At 41.5% G+C, this 17,503-nt stretch overlaps 1 protein-coding gene across 3 annotated transcripts in view; it reads left to right on the top strand.

Annotated features, from left to right (window-relative positions):
* Positions 1 to 17,503, top strand: part of COL4A3BP (collagen, type IV, alpha 3 (Goodpasture antigen) binding protein) — a 112,524-nt gene that overhangs the window by 69,973 nt on the left and 25,048 nt on the right. For 2 of the 3 annotated variants that reach the window (XM_015420296.1, XM_015420304.1), the window contains exons 7-11: positions 5,153 to 5,310; positions 8,232 to 8,324; positions 10,992 to 11,078; positions 12,375 to 12,467; positions 12,964 to 13,041. In XM_015420296.1, coding sequence (XP_015275782.1) covers positions 5,153 to 5,310; positions 8,232 to 8,324; positions 10,992 to 11,078; positions 12,375 to 12,467; positions 12,964 to 13,041 — 509 coding nt within the window. The remainder of the gene's footprint in view (positions 1 to 5,152; positions 5,311 to 8,231; positions 8,325 to 10,991; positions 11,079 to 12,374; positions 12,468 to 12,963; positions 13,042 to 17,503) is intronic. The other variant, XM_015420311.1, reaches the window with a different exon arrangement.

Here is a 17,503-nt window from a genome sequence, read left to right as displayed (position 1 = left end):
TTCCCTTAAGACCACCTGAGAAACATTTCTTGGACCTGCATGTTTTAGCCCAGTTTCTAGATCACTGCATGACCATGCTGGTTAAACTGTAGTCTGTGAAGCAGGTTGCAGCAGTGAAGGATTCAAGCTAGAACAAGATAAATGGCAACTACATAGATCATGTAGATGCCCACTAATCACTACATCTGTTGGTCATGTTACAGGCTACTGAATGATTAGCACTGCACTGTGAATGCAGTCCATCCTTGACTCTTCCCCTGTTGGTTGGCTGCTTGGATAGAGTAAAAAAACAACACCCAACCCTACAAGAACAGTAATGAGTAATATTCAGCAGACATCAAGTGGGCTCCAGCACTCTGCACATGGTGTTCTTCCATTTCCCATACCTCCACCTCTCATACACAGTAGGTCCATGTTACAGTGGTTTTGGGCACCTGCCACAATCCGGGTTTGAGGCCTGGGATCCTCCTCCCATGCTTACTCAGTTGGAACAGCAGTGGATGTTTATTTTATATATTTATTCATTTATATCTCGTGTTGCTCCCCAGTGGGATCCAACGCAGCTTACATCCTTCTCCTCTCCTCCATTTTATCCTCACTCAAACCCTGTGAGGTAGGTTAGGGCACTGAGAGTCTGTGACTGACCTAAGCAAGCTTCCACGGCAGAGTGGGGATTCAAACCTTGGTCTCCCAAATCCTGGTCCACCACTCTAACCACTATACCACTGTGGCTGTCATGCTGTTTTCAGTTTGGTGTCTGTGCTCTACAGTGGATTGGCAGTTAGAGTTCTGAGCAGAGCAGTGCTAGAGAAATGCTGTAGTAATACCTGATGTCCTCCTTGGATGTGTATGCAAAAGATGTTTACAGCAAAATGCCAATCACCGTTTGTTCCCCTGCACCAGTCCCCTACTTGTTCTAAGTAGGAAACCCTGTGCTGCCTAGTTTATCTGGCTGGAGCTTATGTAGTATTTAGCTGTGATTAGCTGCAGATTTAATTTATGTCCTATGGGGAGCCATGGTTGTGTTGCAGAGCAGCTGTTGTGTCTATTTCAGTGTTTTCACTGGCATAGCATTATGCTGCTTCCAGGAGCATGGGACATGGCTGAGGGGTTTAGCATGGAAACTGAATCCTGTTTCGTAGTGCTACCCATTTCTGTCCCTTACACTAGCACAGCTGCACTAATCCAAAGTCTGTACCGATGTGGGGTTAACTACCTGAACAGATTGTCAACAAGTGTTTGGATTATGCCATTAATAACTCTTAAGTTTCCAGTGAGGTTCATAAATAAGTAAAAAACAATGATCACATTAAAACATCACATTAATGTTCACTCAGGCCAGGAATACAACAGACCACATTAGATTATTGTAATCTAGAAATTACCAAGGTATACATGATGGTGCCGGTGTCCTTTTGATACAGAGGTGGTTCAGCTGGTGGATCAGCCTATCCTGGTAAAAGGCACTCCTAGTAACACTCACTAAATGAGATTCCAGAAGTGATGGTAGTGCCATCCCCCCCTCCCCCCCCCAAAAAAACCCCCAAGCTACAAAGTGGATCCTTCGAGAATGTTTCCTCTGCTAACTTGTTTGTTCAGAGAATATCACCTCTGTCTTGCTGGACTGGATTTAAGTTTATTCACCCTCATTCCCATCCCCAGACACACATTTAGAACAACTGCGTCTTCCAGTGAGAACAGAGTTGGATGTCACCTGTGTAGTGGGGATCTCTAAGCAACATTTTAAATTGTATTAAATAAGTTTCCTTTTTAAGTCAGCAAATACTAAATTTAATTAGTACATTCTTTAAAGTCCAGATGCATTAATTTCCTGAGATATTCCAACAAAGGTAATTTCCCTACTTGTTTGAGAAGATGCTTGATACATTATTCATTAGCTGTGATTGCTGAACTGAACTTGAACCAATATTTTTGTACCTGAAAAGAATGGAATGTCTTGCCTTATCATAGTTTGTATTCCCCGTCTGGCTGTGTTACAAGAGCCGGTGGATTTTCCTTTGATGTGCTGGAAAGTAACTGTACCTATATCCTTGATATGGTCTCCGTTGAGGCTATTTGGGGCCTGGGTGTAACTGATTTCTTGCAACGTCTTTCTCAGGTGACCCCAATTCATAGGCAACCCCAGTTCATACGCAAGAGTATGTCAGAGTACAGCTTTCTTAAGTCATGTTTGTGGCCTGAAAGTGGCTGCCAAAATTGTACTTGAGCATTCAGGAGAGGAAAGATTGATTTCCTCTCATTGCCTTTCCCACTGCAGACTCCCACCTTGCTCTCAGTGCTGTCTCCTGAGGGTCTGCTGACCCCCGGGAGCAAAAGTCTGAGGACTTGATGATCTGCAGCAGGATGGGAAAACAAAGACACTTGCTCCTCAAAGTTTGCAGATGGTTGGATACCTCACTGCGTTAAACAGGCTGAAAGCAGTTTTGAAAAGGTATTTTCTGCTTTCTTAATCATACTTGCACTTTGATACCTCTGCCCCAAGTATCTTCATGTGAAGATTTTGATCGAGGAATCTATCAGTGCTACTGTCAGTGCTTAAGCTTCCAAAGAGCTGTCACTTCCTTCACTGTCCCTTCCTTCACTTTTATATTCAAAGATGCAGAAATCTCTCAGTTGCTTGGGATGGAGTTGGGGCTGTAAGTGTAACAATATAATTGTATAACTTTGGATGTTGTACTAACTACAGAGACATGACTGTTTTATGCATGCATCATCCTCTGCTTCTTTCAGTAACTTAATCAGTGTAATTGTTCTGGTTGATCATAGTTAATTATGTATAACGCTGTCATCTATGGCAAAAACCTTAAGTGGTGTACTGTTTTTAAAAATATAATCAGCAAAAGAACTTGAAGCAATGTATCCTGCTGTTTTATTTCCATTTCATTTGTATCAGTTCATTGCTTTTTTCCTTTCAGATAATAATTACTTTTTAGTTTTCATGTTAATTCGTCTTATTAGAGCTGAACTTTCTAAAGCTACCACTTCCCTCTAACAGAGGAAAAGAGTCTGTTTGTTGACGAATACCTACTTCTTTTCAAAGCCACTGTTGAGATTTAGTAATATAGTGGCTAAAATATGAGGTGTAAGTTAGGAAGCCCTTACCTGAGATCTTGACTCCACCATTAAGTTAATGACTATGCTGTCCTAAGCAGAGTAAGCCCATTCCATTTGATGGGCTTAGAAGCATATGCCTCTTCTTAGGATGACACTGTAAGTGGGCTTATGTCTCAAGGTCTACTTTCTGCATTGCTTGCTGTAATTGGGGGATTATATTGGCCAGCCTCAAAACTGCAATTAGTAGGAATGTATATGAAGCTCTGCAGAGTAAGAGGATATAAGAACATAAGAGAAGCCAATGTTGGATCAGGCCAATGGCTCATCTAGTCCAACACTCTGTCACACAGTGGCCAAAAATATCAGGAGCTCCACCAGTGGGGCCAGGACACTGTTGACCCCCCCAAGCACAAGAATACAGAGCATCACTTGCCCCAGATCAAGAGTTCCTATCTCTACCTTGTGGTTAATAGCCACTGATGGATCTCTGCTCCATATGTTTATACAATTTCCTCTTGAAGCTGTCTATGCTTGTAGTCACCACCATCTCCTGTGGCAGTGAATTCCATGTGTTAATCACTCTTTGGGTGAAGAAGTACTTCCTTTTATTCATTCTAACGCAACTGCTCAGCGATTTCATTGAGTGCCCACAAGTTCTTGTATTGTGAGAAATGGAGAAAAGTACTTCTTTCTCAGCCTGCTCTATCCCATGCATAATCTTATAAACCTCGATCATGTCACCACTCAGCCGTCGTTTCTCCAAGCTAAAGAGCCCCAAGCATCTTAACCTTTCTTCATAGGGAATATGTTCCAACCCTTTTATCATTCTAGTTGCCCTTTTCTGTACTTTTTCCAATGCTATAATATCCTTTTTGAAGTGTGGTGACCAGAATTGCACACAGTATTCCAAATGAGGTTGCACCACTGATTTATACAGGGGCATTATTATACTGGCTGATTTGTTGTCAATTCCCTTCCTAATAATCCCCAGCATAGCATTGGCCTTTTTCATTGCAGTTGCACACTGTCTCGACATTTTCAGTGAGTTATCTACTATGACTCCAAGATCTCTTTCTTGGTCAGACCTTGCCAGTTCAGACCCCATCAACGCTTATTTATAGTTAAGATTTTTGGCCCCATTGTGCATCACTTTGCACTTGGCCACACTGAGCCCCATTTGCCACATTGACACCCACTCACCCATCCTCGACAGATCCCTTTGGAGTGCCTCACAATCCTCCCTGGTTCTCACCACCCTGAACAAATGATGTTGGAATAGGTTGAACTATTAAAGTTATGTCATATGCTATAATACAAATAAGCAGTAATCTGTCTAATTATGTCCCCGGACTATCTGGGGACATATTGTGAAATATAGTCTAAGAGACTGTAAGCAGACAGCCCCTGTGTCAATGCATAACATGACTTGAATATTGTGTTTTACCACTTTTCATTTATTATGTTCATATATTTTTATAGCAGTGTGGCTCATATTTTTAAACAGGTGCTTTTTTAATTTAAACAACCTTAGCAACAGATGGCTGGTTCAGTATGAGATATTCAAAACCACTGTAGCTAAGGAGAATTCATCTGCTTAGATATATTAAGATAATGCCCTTCTATTTCACAGGTCATCACTAGGAACATGACTGCTTTCATGAGGACACTTGGTAGCATTTCTTACTAGACTGGAGCACAGCTTTTAGTCTTGAAATACCGCATCTGCTGAGCTTTAAGGTGGTTCTGGTTTAATTAAGTCCTGCTTTAAGCTGTCGAACTGCTATTGTTAAAGAGTATTACCACTCCTGCCACCCACATGATTTTTTCAATGCAGAGTTAGAAGGAAGGAAAAGGAGGAATTGAGAGAATGTGCTAAGCAAAGATGAAGCTGCAGAAAGGCATTTCTCCTGTAGTTCTCCCCCCCCCCCACCGCTGCTGCCACTCTACATATGACTGAATTCCAGTGGATGCTGTCCTTAATTCCAGGCTAGAAGTGCAGGACATGCCTTTTTGTGGTAGCATATTCATTTGAGTAGCAGAAGTTTGTACTGATAAATACCTAATCTGTTTGTTTTAGTGTTTCCCTATGTAACGCCCAAAGGAATAAATGGCATAGACTTTAAAGGAGAAGCTATAACTTTCAAGGCAACGACAGCTGGAATCCTTGCTACCCTTTCACATTGTATTGAACTAATGGTAAAACGTGAAGAGTGCTGGCAGAAGAGACTGGATAAGGTAAGGTCCTGCAGCATCTGGTATCTGTATGGGCTGTAAACTGTATTTGAGGATGGCAAAGCTTGGGTTCACACTCAGTTATATACTTTAAATATGTGTTTGGTGAAAGGTGTTCGAATATCAGCAAAATATCATGTTGCATCCTGGTCTTTCATCCAGGCATCACCTGATTGTCCCCTATTGGTTGTTGCCATTATTTCTGTCTTACAAATTGGTATTTCAGATTAAAGCACAAGGTTAAAGAATGTTTAGATCCAATTGAGAACCAGGAAAACCCCTCTACCCATTACTAAGAGTGCCGTTCAGACATTTGGAAATGTTTATGGCTGTTGTTGAAATAATGTCACAAAGTTTACTTCAACACTTTTGATGAGAAATAGTACTAGGCTATTAGGGATAATTATTTAACTCTGTAGAGATGAATCCAGAACTTAAAATAAAAAGCAAATGTTTCTTTTGAAATTCTACAGTGCTCTTGATAAACATGTTTTAATAAGTACCAGTTCTTAACAGAAATGTTTTAAAGGTATGAATAAAGTGCTGGTATGTGATAGAGGACTTTGAACAGTTTTACTTGGAAGTTTCTATTTCTACACCCTTATTTAAATAGCATACCTGAAGTTTGATATCAACTTTTGAACATACACACACGCTCTCTCATGCTGTTTTGCTGATAAGGGAAATAATGAACAAAAAAACAAAATCCAACATTTTGAGAACTTTCGTTTCAGTGATAGAGCCAGCGTGTGAAACGGGCTAGACCTTACTTCAAAGCCATTTTAGTTCTGTGTCCTCTAGTAACTCTTTATAAATGTGAGATCCTGCAAACTGCCAGTAGAAGGCATCGATGGAAGAATATCTTTGCTTTCCTTTTGCTTCTCCCAGGAGTTCCCCAAGGCCCCTGAAAAGCCAGTTCTGAGGGTCAAAAGAGCTTCATATGCCATGAGGCAAGGGTGGGGGCTGTGGAAAAGACAATAAATTGGGTAAAAATTCCTCACCTGTGTGAATGAAAAGCTTCCTGTGCCATATTTTCTACTCAAGTGAAAGAGAGGTGATTTTGCCAGATTCCCTCTACTTACTTCTCCACCACACTACCTGCTGCTTTGTGACACTTGGTCTACAAGGTGTCCTTGACCCCCAGCATCCAGTCTTCAGAGAGCTTCTTGGGTGGATGAAAAGGTAGAGCAGGATCCAGCATGCTCAATTCATAGAATCTAAGCCAGAGTAAATGCTGCTGGTGGGTAATTTCTAGTACATTGCTCTAGAGCTGGAATAGTACAAAAATATGCAAGAATTAATTTATTTTTCTGATTTTGCTCATACATGCTATTGCCCCTGAATGTTTTTAAAAATTCTGTCTGTTAGAAGGAACAAAATAAGAGTGTAAGAAGAGCTCTGCTGGATTAGACCAGTGGTCCATCTAGTCCAGCATTCTGTCTCACACAGTGGCCAGTTCCTCTGGAGATTGACCGAAAACTGGACATAGAGGCTGAGGTTTTCCCCTGGTGTTCCCACTGACACTGGTATTCAAAGGTTTACCGCCTCTGAACATAATGGTTTCCATTAGTCACCAGAGTTAGCAGTCAGTGATAGACCTATTCTCCATGAATCTGTCCAGTCCCCCTTTAAAGCTGTTTATGCCTATGGCCACTACATCCTGTGGCAACAAATTCCACATTTTAATCACTTACTATGTAAATAAGTATTTCCTTTTGTCTGTCCTGAATCTACTGCCAATCAGCTTCATTCGATGCCCTCAAGTTCTAGTATTTGGTGGGAGGGAGAAAAATATCTCTTTGTCAACTCTCTCCACTCCATGCATAATTTTATAAACCCCTATCATGTCGTCATCCCCCCCCCCCAGTTACCTCTTTTCTAAACTGAAAAGTCCCAGACTCTTCAGCCTTTCCTTATAGGGAAAGTGCTCCAACCCCCTAAATATCTTTGTCCTCCTCTGTACTTCTTCCACCTCTGCAATGTCCTTTTTGTGATACGGTGACCAGAACTGCATGTAATATTCCAGATGAGGCTGCACCATAAATCTGTACAGAGGCATTATAATATCAGCAATTTTATTTTCAATCCCTTTCCTAATAATTCCCAACATAGAGTTTGCCTTTTTCACCTTTGCAGCACACTGGGTTATTTTCATTCAGCTGTGACTTCAAGATGTTTTTCTCTCTCACCCTCAGCAAGTTCAGACCCCAGCAGCCTATACTTGAAGTTGGGATTCCCCCCCCCCTCCCCAGTGTGTATCACCCTACACTTACCAGCACTGAACTTTATCTTCCCCACTGTTACCAACTAACTCAATTTGTGAAGATTCTCCTGGAGGGTCTTCACAGCCATCTTTGGTTTTCACCATCCTGAATAATTTTGTGTCATCTGCAAACGTGGCCACTACTAGTTAAGAACAGATTTTGAGGGAAACTATTGAAGTGTTTATGCAGTTGCTAGCCTCTGTTTGGGCAGAAATGTGTGATATAAATGTTAAATAACTAAATTGTAGCAAAATTGTTTTCATCTATTTTCTGTGTCTATTTTCTGTGTCTGTATATTGTGTTTGTACAACTGTACATCTCTTCCTGATGATTAGCAACTGTTCAGCAGTTACTATAAAAAGCAAACAAACTATGATTTTTCACTAGGTAAACAGATCTGGTTAAGCTGTATCAGGTTGTTATAGATTTTCTTTGTACTATATGTTGTCGAAGACTTTCAAGACCACGGCCATACAGCCTGGAAAATCTACAACAACTAATTTCTTTGTACTGTTAGTACTGTTGGATCCAACATTCCTCTCTGCCTTTGCATCTTGCAGCGTGATCCAGTAATTTATGAAGGTGCTATCAGATCATGTTCTAATATCTGCTTCAGTGTTTGGTTAGGTAATAAACTTCTGTCCTTGTGTGTCCTCACAGGAAATTGAAAAGAGGAGGAGGATTGAAGAAGCATACAAAAATGCTATGACAGAGCTTAAAAAAAAGTCCCATTTTGGAGGGCCAGACTATGAGGTATGAATGATATGCAGTTTACTGATTTAAATATTTATCCTGCTTCTTGAATTCCCAGAAGCAAAATTTCAGTGTCAGCTTCTGGTAGATCAAGAAAGGGGTATGGTTCTGTACCTGTTAAGGCATGCTAACAAGAAAAAGATATGGTTCTGTACCTTTTAACCCAGACTTCTTACTAAAGTTTTCACTTTCAAATTATTCACTGACTGAACTGTATATGTCCAGCATCCTGTTTTGTACAATGGCTAGCCAGATGCCAGAGAAGGCTCATATAAGAGGCTCAGAGGTCTAAGGATCCCTTTGTTGCCGTCAAGTATATTGCACATCTGAATATTAAGTTCCCATTTAGCCATCATAGCTGGTGGTTACTGATGGACCTATTATCCATGAACTTGTCTGCTGTTGTTCAGTTGCACAGTCGAGTCCAACTCTTTGCGACCCCATGGACCACATCACTCCAGGCCCTCCTGTCTTCTATCGTGCTCCGGAGTTTGCTTAATTTCATGTTGGTTGCCTCGATAACACTGTCTAACCATCTCATCATTTGCCGGCCCCTTCTTCTTTGACCTTCAGTCTTTCCCAGCATCAGGGTCTTCTCCAGTGAGTGAACTTGTCTAAGCCCCTTTAAATCCATCGAAAGTAGTGGCCCTCAATATATTGTATTGTAGTGAATTCCAAAGAATTCCTTTTCTCTGTTCTGACCCATCAGCTTCACTGGGTGCCCTTGAATTTCTAATATTTTGTGAGAAAGAGGAAAGTTCTTCCTCCCCATTCTCTGTACCATACATAATTTTTAAACTTCTATGATATCCCCCACTTAGTCATTTTTTCTCTAAACTTAAACACTCTAATTTTTTTTGCCTTTCTCTTGATTATCCTGTTTGCCCTTCCTTACACATTTTCTAGCTCTGTACAACCAAAATTCCAAGTGCACTTCCACCATATATTTATACGAGAACATTATTCACCATCTTATTTTTTGTTTCTTTCTTAAGAATTTGTCTCTTTGATAGAATCTGTTGTCTTATTGCTGCTGAACATTCGACACTTGCATTGGGCTATCCTCAACAGCTTTCTTTCCTATTCAGTCACCATCAGATCAGTTCCATCAATGCATATGTAAAGCTAAGTTTTTTGCCCCAGTGTGTATCCCTTGTTCTTTCTTACGTTGCACCTCATTTGCTGCTTCTTTGCCCACTCACAGAATTTGGAGAGATCCTCTTGAGAGGTTTCACATTTCACTTCAGTTTTTACCAAATAATTTGGTGTTTGTAATCTTGGCCATTATACTGCTCACAGCTCTGGTTCCCTGTTTCTGATAAGCAAGGAGAGTGGAAGTCACCTGTTCTAAAGCAAGAGGAAGGTCTTGATAAGGGCAGGGAATGTACAAACAGACTCCGCCCCCCGCCCCCCATGATCCTATGTGCTGTCTGCATTTAGATGGTGAGCAGGAAAAAAACAAGAATCTATTGAGCATTTTGAGTATCCCCCATCTGTGAATCAGGCCATATATGGATTGCATGAAAAAACTTAGGGAGAGGTTATATTATGCATTGTCATGTAAATGAAAACTATTAGGTATTTTAAATACGCAAAGTGTTTTTGTTCGCAAGACCCTCCTAAGTTGCTGAGTGGTGATAAAACATGCTACAACATCACAATACATGTTAAGAAAACAGCCAGCTAAAAACATCAGGGAAAAATTTATAGGAAAGCACTGTTGCCCCTGGATCAAAGCATTGTCATAATTGCATAATACTTACAAAAAACAAAAACAAACCCCAAATTGTCAAAATTAAAGAAATACAAGGAAGAACTTTGAAATATGTGTCATGATTAGTGTGTGTCCATTATGCCTTTTATGTAAAATAACTGGGAAGAAAGGGATAAGAAACTAGCCCATGTGTGTTTCCAACTGGCCCTGTTACTAATTATGATCTTTGTGCTGTAGCAGCTATGCAGACAAGAATGGTAGTGTGTACTGAGCAGCATATCCATGAGATTACTCCAGGCATGACCCCTCTTAAGTCAAGCACATTTAAGTGCTTCTGATATCATTGTGGAAGAGTTAAGATAATGGGGTTTAAAACAGTTCTGGGCGCAGCTTCCTCTGTATTAATAGATTTAATTTCAAACTTCTACTTGTCTGTATAGCATGCACAAAGTAGGTATACTTTTGTCCCAAAACTAAGAGGGTGACATTGAGCCTCACCATTTCTGAAAACATCCTTGTATAAATAGAACATATGTTTGCTTAGTTGCATGTTACTTTGTTTGTGTTCCATTACATTGTATTAATAGCTATATCCCCTACTCTTTAGTAAGTAGATATTTTTATCAGTGATTGCAGTTTAATTTGTGGTGTTACATTTCGATAACTTTAACTGTTACCTTAAAAAGTAGCAGAGCTCCATGTAAGGTGTAAAATAGGTATGAAAGATAATGGTGTTAAGTGAGTTTGAAACATAATGTTACCATTTTTAAAAGAAATCTGTCAGAAGCAGAGTTTTTGCCAGAGCTATACAGCTGTATTTTTAGAAGAACTGCTCTGTCTGAACTACAGTTATTTTCCATGTGATAAAGCGCTTGAAGTGTGTCTGGTTTCCTGTCTAACAAATTCAATTTTGCATCTGTTTACTGACTTTCTGTTCACTGATCTTTTCATAGGAAGGTCCCAACAGTCTGATTAATGAAGAAGAGTTTTTTGATGCTGTTGAAGCGGCTCTTGATAGGCATGATAAAATAGAAGAGCAGGTAATTTTAAGGTTTAAGTGTACAGTTAAGTGCTACAACAAGTCACAGAGGAACTGTATTAAGGTCTCACACACAGTACTTATCCAGTACACATATCTGTAAGTTAATGTGGCCCATATAATATTTATAGTAGTGTTCTGCTGTAGCCTGACAGAATACTACTTGTAAATATGAAAGTTGAAGACAAGAGCATGGATTCATTTCTTTAATACTTTAACTAACTGAGCACAGCAAACTTTGATTAGTTATGGATTTAAATTCTTTTTCTGCTTTCTAAATATTTTTCTTTAAAATTTGTGCTTAAAACCTAGTGTAGGGGTGTCAGACATAAGGCCCAGAACCGGCCCATCGAGGGCTGTTATGCGGCCTGCAGGCAACTTGTGCAAGGGAGGGGACAGGAGGCTGCTCAGGGGTGGGTGGAGACTCTCCAAATATGGCTTCAGCATGGCGGGACAACCTTGTCTGCAGCAGTCAAGCAGAAACCCTTCACTTCAGGGACTGGTAAGTTGGCCTGCAGCACTGGGGAAGCTGTCCCAGATGGCTACAGGGATCAGCATTTGCATGTGGGGGGGGCGGGGTATGCAGACAATATTCTGTTGGGGCATGGGAGCATCTGCCCAGCACTGCACTGCTGGCTCTCCAGTCTGCCCATGTGGGTTTTCCTCTGCACCCCCTCCCAGCCCATGGCGCCTTGCAGTGAGGACACACCAACTTGGAGTTTACCAGTTGCTGTCCTTTATAAAGTTTATATCTCTGGTACCCGGCATTACGTTTTATGGCACACATGGGCCGGCCCAACAAAGTGCCATTTATGTCAGGTCTGACCCTCTTAACAAATGAGTTTGACTCCTCTGACCTAGTGACATCTGCTTTGTCTGTACCTACACAGTGCAAACACTGTATATGTTAAGGCTTTGCGTTCGTAATGTGAGGTAGTATGTTGGGTTAGCCATAGACAGTTATGTGGGAACTGTTCATCTTGGCTTGTTTCGGACAGAACTGCCAGGGTGTGGTTTGGCTATCATGAATGGACTAGGTGGGCTGCCTGTTTTCCCCAACATGTTCCAGTTTTCTCCCTCGGTTCCTCACTTGCTCAGATCCTAGTTTGCATGATTCTCTTATCATGACAAGCTATGGTTTGTGTCAACCACTAAGCAAAGGGCAGAGGGGGGAACATGATGGCTTGCATGAGTGGCCAAACTAAGCCTTGGTCGCTATGCCTAAACTTCATTATGCTTTCTCAACATCAAGCAGCTCTGCATGTTGCATGCTAGTAAATGTATCTTTTCTGTCTAGTCGCAGAGTGAAAAAGTCAGATTACATTGGCCATCATCTTTGCCATCTGGTGATGCGTATTCTGGTGTGGGGACTCACAGGTTTGTTCAAAAGGTAAGATGATTTCCAGGCTTTCCTTTACCTCAAGTCAGTTTCTTGTATTCTTTCTGACTAATGTAACTGAACTGTTGTGATATAATCTGTCGAGGTTCCTGCTTAGAGTGAATAAAGTCATTCAAAATGCTTTTGATTTTGGAGAGAAAAGGGTAGCTTTTTTTTGTGAGTTCTTCTGATAAGCAATGGTGCCTGTATTTTCAGCATACCGAATTTCACAACTTACTTTGTATCACCTTAAAAGTCCTGCAGAAGGCTTGTCTTATACCCTAAGCAACAACTTTTGACATTACTGGGAATATATGTATTTTACAGGGTCGTGTTGGAGCACAATACATAATAGGTGCCTGAAGTCAGCATTTGCTACTCTGCTCACTGCTTATGGTGCTTTTGTTTTTTCCTTTTCTTCATTATCTTGTGCTTGGAAGTTGGTACTGAATGCTCTGTTGTGCCTTTGTTCTGATTACTTGGTTTTTTCTTTGTCTGTCTCTGTTAGCCCTATAGTCGCTCTTCCTCCATGTCTTCCATTGAGCTAGTCAGTGCCTCTGATGATGTTCACAGATTCAGCGCTCAGGTACTGTATAACTACACGGAGTGGATTTACAGATCTCTGTGCTGTGTGCCATCTGTTCCTCTTGATATACTAGCCATTTGTGCTTCTTTAAAAGCTGGTACAAATGTTCTCCTAAAGATATTACTTCTGTTCTAGAACCTACCTCTGGCCCTTCCCATGATTCTTCTGAACAAGCTGCAGAGACTGATAAGCTTAGTTATCTGGAACCATAACCCCCAGGAATTGAGTTTTCCATAATACAGCAAAGCAGACATTGCAGTGGTATTGCTGTTAAATACTATCATGCACCAGCTGACTGCCATGTTGCAATGATTTATAGATAGGGTTTTTTTCTTCCTGGAGCAGTAGGGAAGAAAATAGTGTACATATGTCATGATAAGGAAGTACAGAAGGAAACTCGTAGAAGAAAGAAGACAACTTGGATTAGACATAGAACTACCTTAGCTCCTGTAATTGCTTCATTTTGTTGTTTTCTGTTAAGACTTCTGTGAGGCAACATCTTTTGCCTGTTCTGACATTTGGGTTATGAAATAAATAATTCAACTTGCTGATAGAAGGTGTTCTCTCTCTGTTAGAAAAAAACTAAGTGCAACAAAGTTTTTCTTTGTGCACTATTTGTAAATAAGGAGTTAACTCCAGAAAAGTTCAGGGGGGGAAATATAGAATTTGGCCATTCCATACTTAGAGAGCCAACTAAGCATTTCATGGAAATATATTTTAGAGAGAAAATTATACAAATTGTACTGCGCCCCTTAAAGAATGCAGAAAATGTGTAGAAGGACCAGTCCTAAATGTTGGAGATGTAGCAACCATGTTGGAACTTTCTGCACATATGTGAGAGACTGTGAACCCATCAAGGTGTTATGAATTAAAGTATGGGAAACCATAAAGTCATAGTAGATGTTCAGTACCAGCAATATTTCCCCCCATAAGAGGGGAACATAAGAGTATGGAGGGGCTGTTAAATGATACCGTGGAGGGGCAGTGCCTGTATTCTTGGGGAGGAGACTGGTTGCAGAAAGGGCAGGGCTGCTGCCACTGGCTCCACCCTTCCCTTCCCCTCCCCTCCCTGTGCATTACTTTATGAGAGCAGGTAGATTTGTTAATCTGGTTTACTGTTGGATGAGGGTGACAATATTCTAAGTCACTTTGAGTCCATATTGAGTGGAGAAAAGTGAGTTGAAAGCACTCGAATGCAAACAAAATCAAATTTGGCAATATTTTATTATTTATTTCATTCCTTCATTCATTTATACCCTGCCTTTTTCCCCTATGGGGACCCAAAGTGGCTTGCACTGTTCTCCTGTCCTCCAGTAACAACTGTTAACGTTGGCAAGAATTTTGATGGCAAGCCATTGAAAGCAAACTGTAATACCATCCTTGATGCATTGGAAGCATGACATTTTCAAGATAATGCTTTGAGTAACCGAACCTTTTACAGAATCTGTGTGAAGGGAGAGGCAAAAAGAAGGAGAAATTTGAAAAATCAATGCTGCTGTCTGCTGACATACTGGAATAGCATAATGCCAACAGATAATCTACAGCAAGCTATTACTCTGATTTAAGTCTTTGTCTTTTTTGGGTAATGAGAAATTATTCTGGATCTTTGGAATCTTTCTAAGTTGTAGTCAAACAGATTTTTTTGCATGTGATTCTAGTTTTCCTTCCCATTTTAGTACTTATATTCCTCTAAAAGAAAAAAACCCTGTGACATCTTAGCAAAGCACCTTTGAGCGTATCCACAATACCTTTGCTTTGTGAAGGGAACTGACTTAAAATAAAATACCAGGTACAAATGGAAGTGTAGAAAGGGCTTAAAGTCTTCCTGTCTTGCCTTGTATGTCATGCTACTGTCCACTCCTAAAAACAAAGCAATGTTAATTTGTATAATTTCCGAATTTCTTCTATCTCTCAAATTTCTGATAGCTTCCACTATCTTATCAAGTCTTGACATTAACTCTGAAGGGTTTTCTTTAAGCGCTTTACAGTTAGGACTTTTCCATTCAAGCCTTCCTCTGTTATTTATAACAGCAGCAGAAAACCAGTAGCACCATTGCGCAACATCACAAAGAAAGGGAATAAAGCTACCCTAAAACAGGGAACTATTGAACCTTGTGATTCATGATTCCTGAAATTATCCTTAAATACTCGATTGCATTTCTTTGCGACATAATCTTCCCAAAAGCATTTTTGAAGACGCTCCTTATAATACTTAATAATGAAACCAACAACATGGAAGAATTTTTAAACATATGGTGAATCCATGATAACAGTCAGCTTTAAAGATCTAGAAAACTTCCAGTTATTACTGTTCTAGCTCTCTGGTCTTGGGATTTTAATAAATATACAACTAGTGAAAATTGGGGGGGAACCCAAACTTTGTGCATTGATTGTGATATCTTCTCATGCCAAGCTGTTTGGTGCAGTGGTTAAGTGTGCAGACTCTAATCTGGGAGAACCGGGCTTGATTCCCCACTCCTCCACTTGCACCTGCTGATGTGACCTTGGGTCAGTCACAAGCTCTGGCACAGCTGTCCTTGAAAAAGAGCAGTTTGTGTCAGAGTTCTCTCAGCCCCACCCATCTCACAGGGTGTCTGTTGTGAGGAGGGGAAGGGAAAGGAGTTTGTAAGCCACTCTGAGACTCCAAGTGAAGGGCGGGGTATAAATCCAATCTCCTCCTCTCCTCCTTCTATGGAGGGCATTTACAATATGAAGAAATCTGAGAATCTGTCATATTTGAATGAAGGATCACATTTCTATGCTTTGATAACATGCAGCACAAACCTTTGTTCATATCCTTTGTAATTGCAAGAGCCGATCTTTTTACCTGTTCTCTTTGATTATCCAGTAACTGAAGGATCTTCTTCGTGGTCTCTGTGCTTCACACCAATGGGTTTAGTGCGCACGCGCTGACCCAACCGGTGCTGTAGCAAGCTCTGTTTCAACGGATTTTCGCGCCGAGCCCCTCCAGGCATGCGCAGGAACCCCACTGCGCATGCCCAGAGGGACGGGCGCGGACATCCCGCCAGATCTCTTTCTACCGCCGCGTTGAAAGGACCCTTTTTGCCTTTTCTCCTGACCGGATCGTTGTAGCCGCCTTCGGGCCTCTAGTTAATTTTCGTTTCTTCGGATTATTCTTCCGTTTAATTTTTCTCTTTCGTTTTTCCCTTAACAAAAAAAAAAAAAGTACTTTAATTTTCGTGAGGGGAATTTTCCTCAGGCCTTCGGGCCCCCCCCCCCCCCTCCTCTCTCTTTTTCCTCGGCATTTTGTTCATTTTCGCTGTATGGAAAAGAAAAAGAAGAAGAGTAAGAAGTGGGGATTTTTTAATCGTTGTAAGAAGTGTGGAAGTAAATTGGCTCCCCCAGATGGCCATGAACTTTGTTTATTCTGCTTAGGCGAGTCTCATAAGCCGGAGACTTGTAAACATTGTGCTAAATTCTCGAATCAGACGAAAAAACGTGCGGCACGGTTGAAAGTTGCTTTGTTGGAATCCGCGCTTCACCCGTCTTCCCCAATGACGGACCAGCCTTCTACCTCTCAAGCAACCATCGATACCGGTATGTCGGCACCGACGAAATCGACGTCGAAAACCGCTTCCAAATCTACAACACAGTCAGACCCTAAAGTCAAGCCTGTGAAAGGCCATTCTACTAGGAAGGACAAGCCGCCCAGGTCATCTAAGGAGGGTAAGACAGTGCCCTCTGAGGGCGTTCCTTTGCAGACCCCAGCACCAATAGTGTCGGAATCAATGGTCACATCAATATCGGAGGCGTCGATACCGACTGAGGCGTCGATACCGGAGCTTCAACCTCCTAGAATGTCGCCTTCTGGTCTACTGGCTTCTTCCTTAAGCCAACAGATTCCAGAGATCGTTGATATCGATACGGCGGAACACATGAGTCACCCGATAGGTGCAGAGTTTTCCCCCGCACAATCCACTTCATCGGCATCGATGCTTTCGGAACTGCCCGATGCCGACGGCTGTCGACACCGACCAAGACATAACGTGGAGCGTTATCATCCCTCTCAGTTGATTCAGGCTATCGATACCGATGTGTCTGGCTATTGTCATGCAGCCCAGGGACAAGAACATACGAGGGCTAGAAGCCGCTCTCCTCGGTCCTTTCGACCACCGCTCTCATGGGATGAGAGACAAATGAGGTATTTGTACGGGCCATATCACCCTCCAATGCCATGGCTCACACCTGCTGCATATTCAGACTGGGACCGTTATTCTGTTCGTTCCGAGCACAGGTCTCGGTCACCTACTAAGTCACGACCTTCTGCAACGGTGTCAAGGCCTCCAGTCAATCCTTTACCTCCTCCACTAACACTAGAAACACAGCCTAAGGTTCCAACGCCGAAACCCTTGGTGCCTGCAGTACCACTTGTCCCTATTACTCCTCAAACTGATTCAGAACAAGAATCATCAGAGGATATGGCAGAAGGTTCCAACTCCGA

The sequence above is a fragment of the Gekko japonicus genome, unplaced genomic scaffold, assembly GCF_001447785.1.
Source record: "Gekko japonicus isolate JY-2015 unplaced genomic scaffold, Gekko_japonicus_V1.1 scaffold412, whole genome shotgun sequence".
Classification (NCBI taxonomy): Eukaryota; Metazoa; Chordata; class Lepidosauria; order Squamata; family Gekkonidae; genus Gekko; species Gekko japonicus.
The sequence above is the reverse complement of the archived record's forward strand: the minus strand, read 5'-3'. Positions and strand labels throughout refer to the sequence as shown.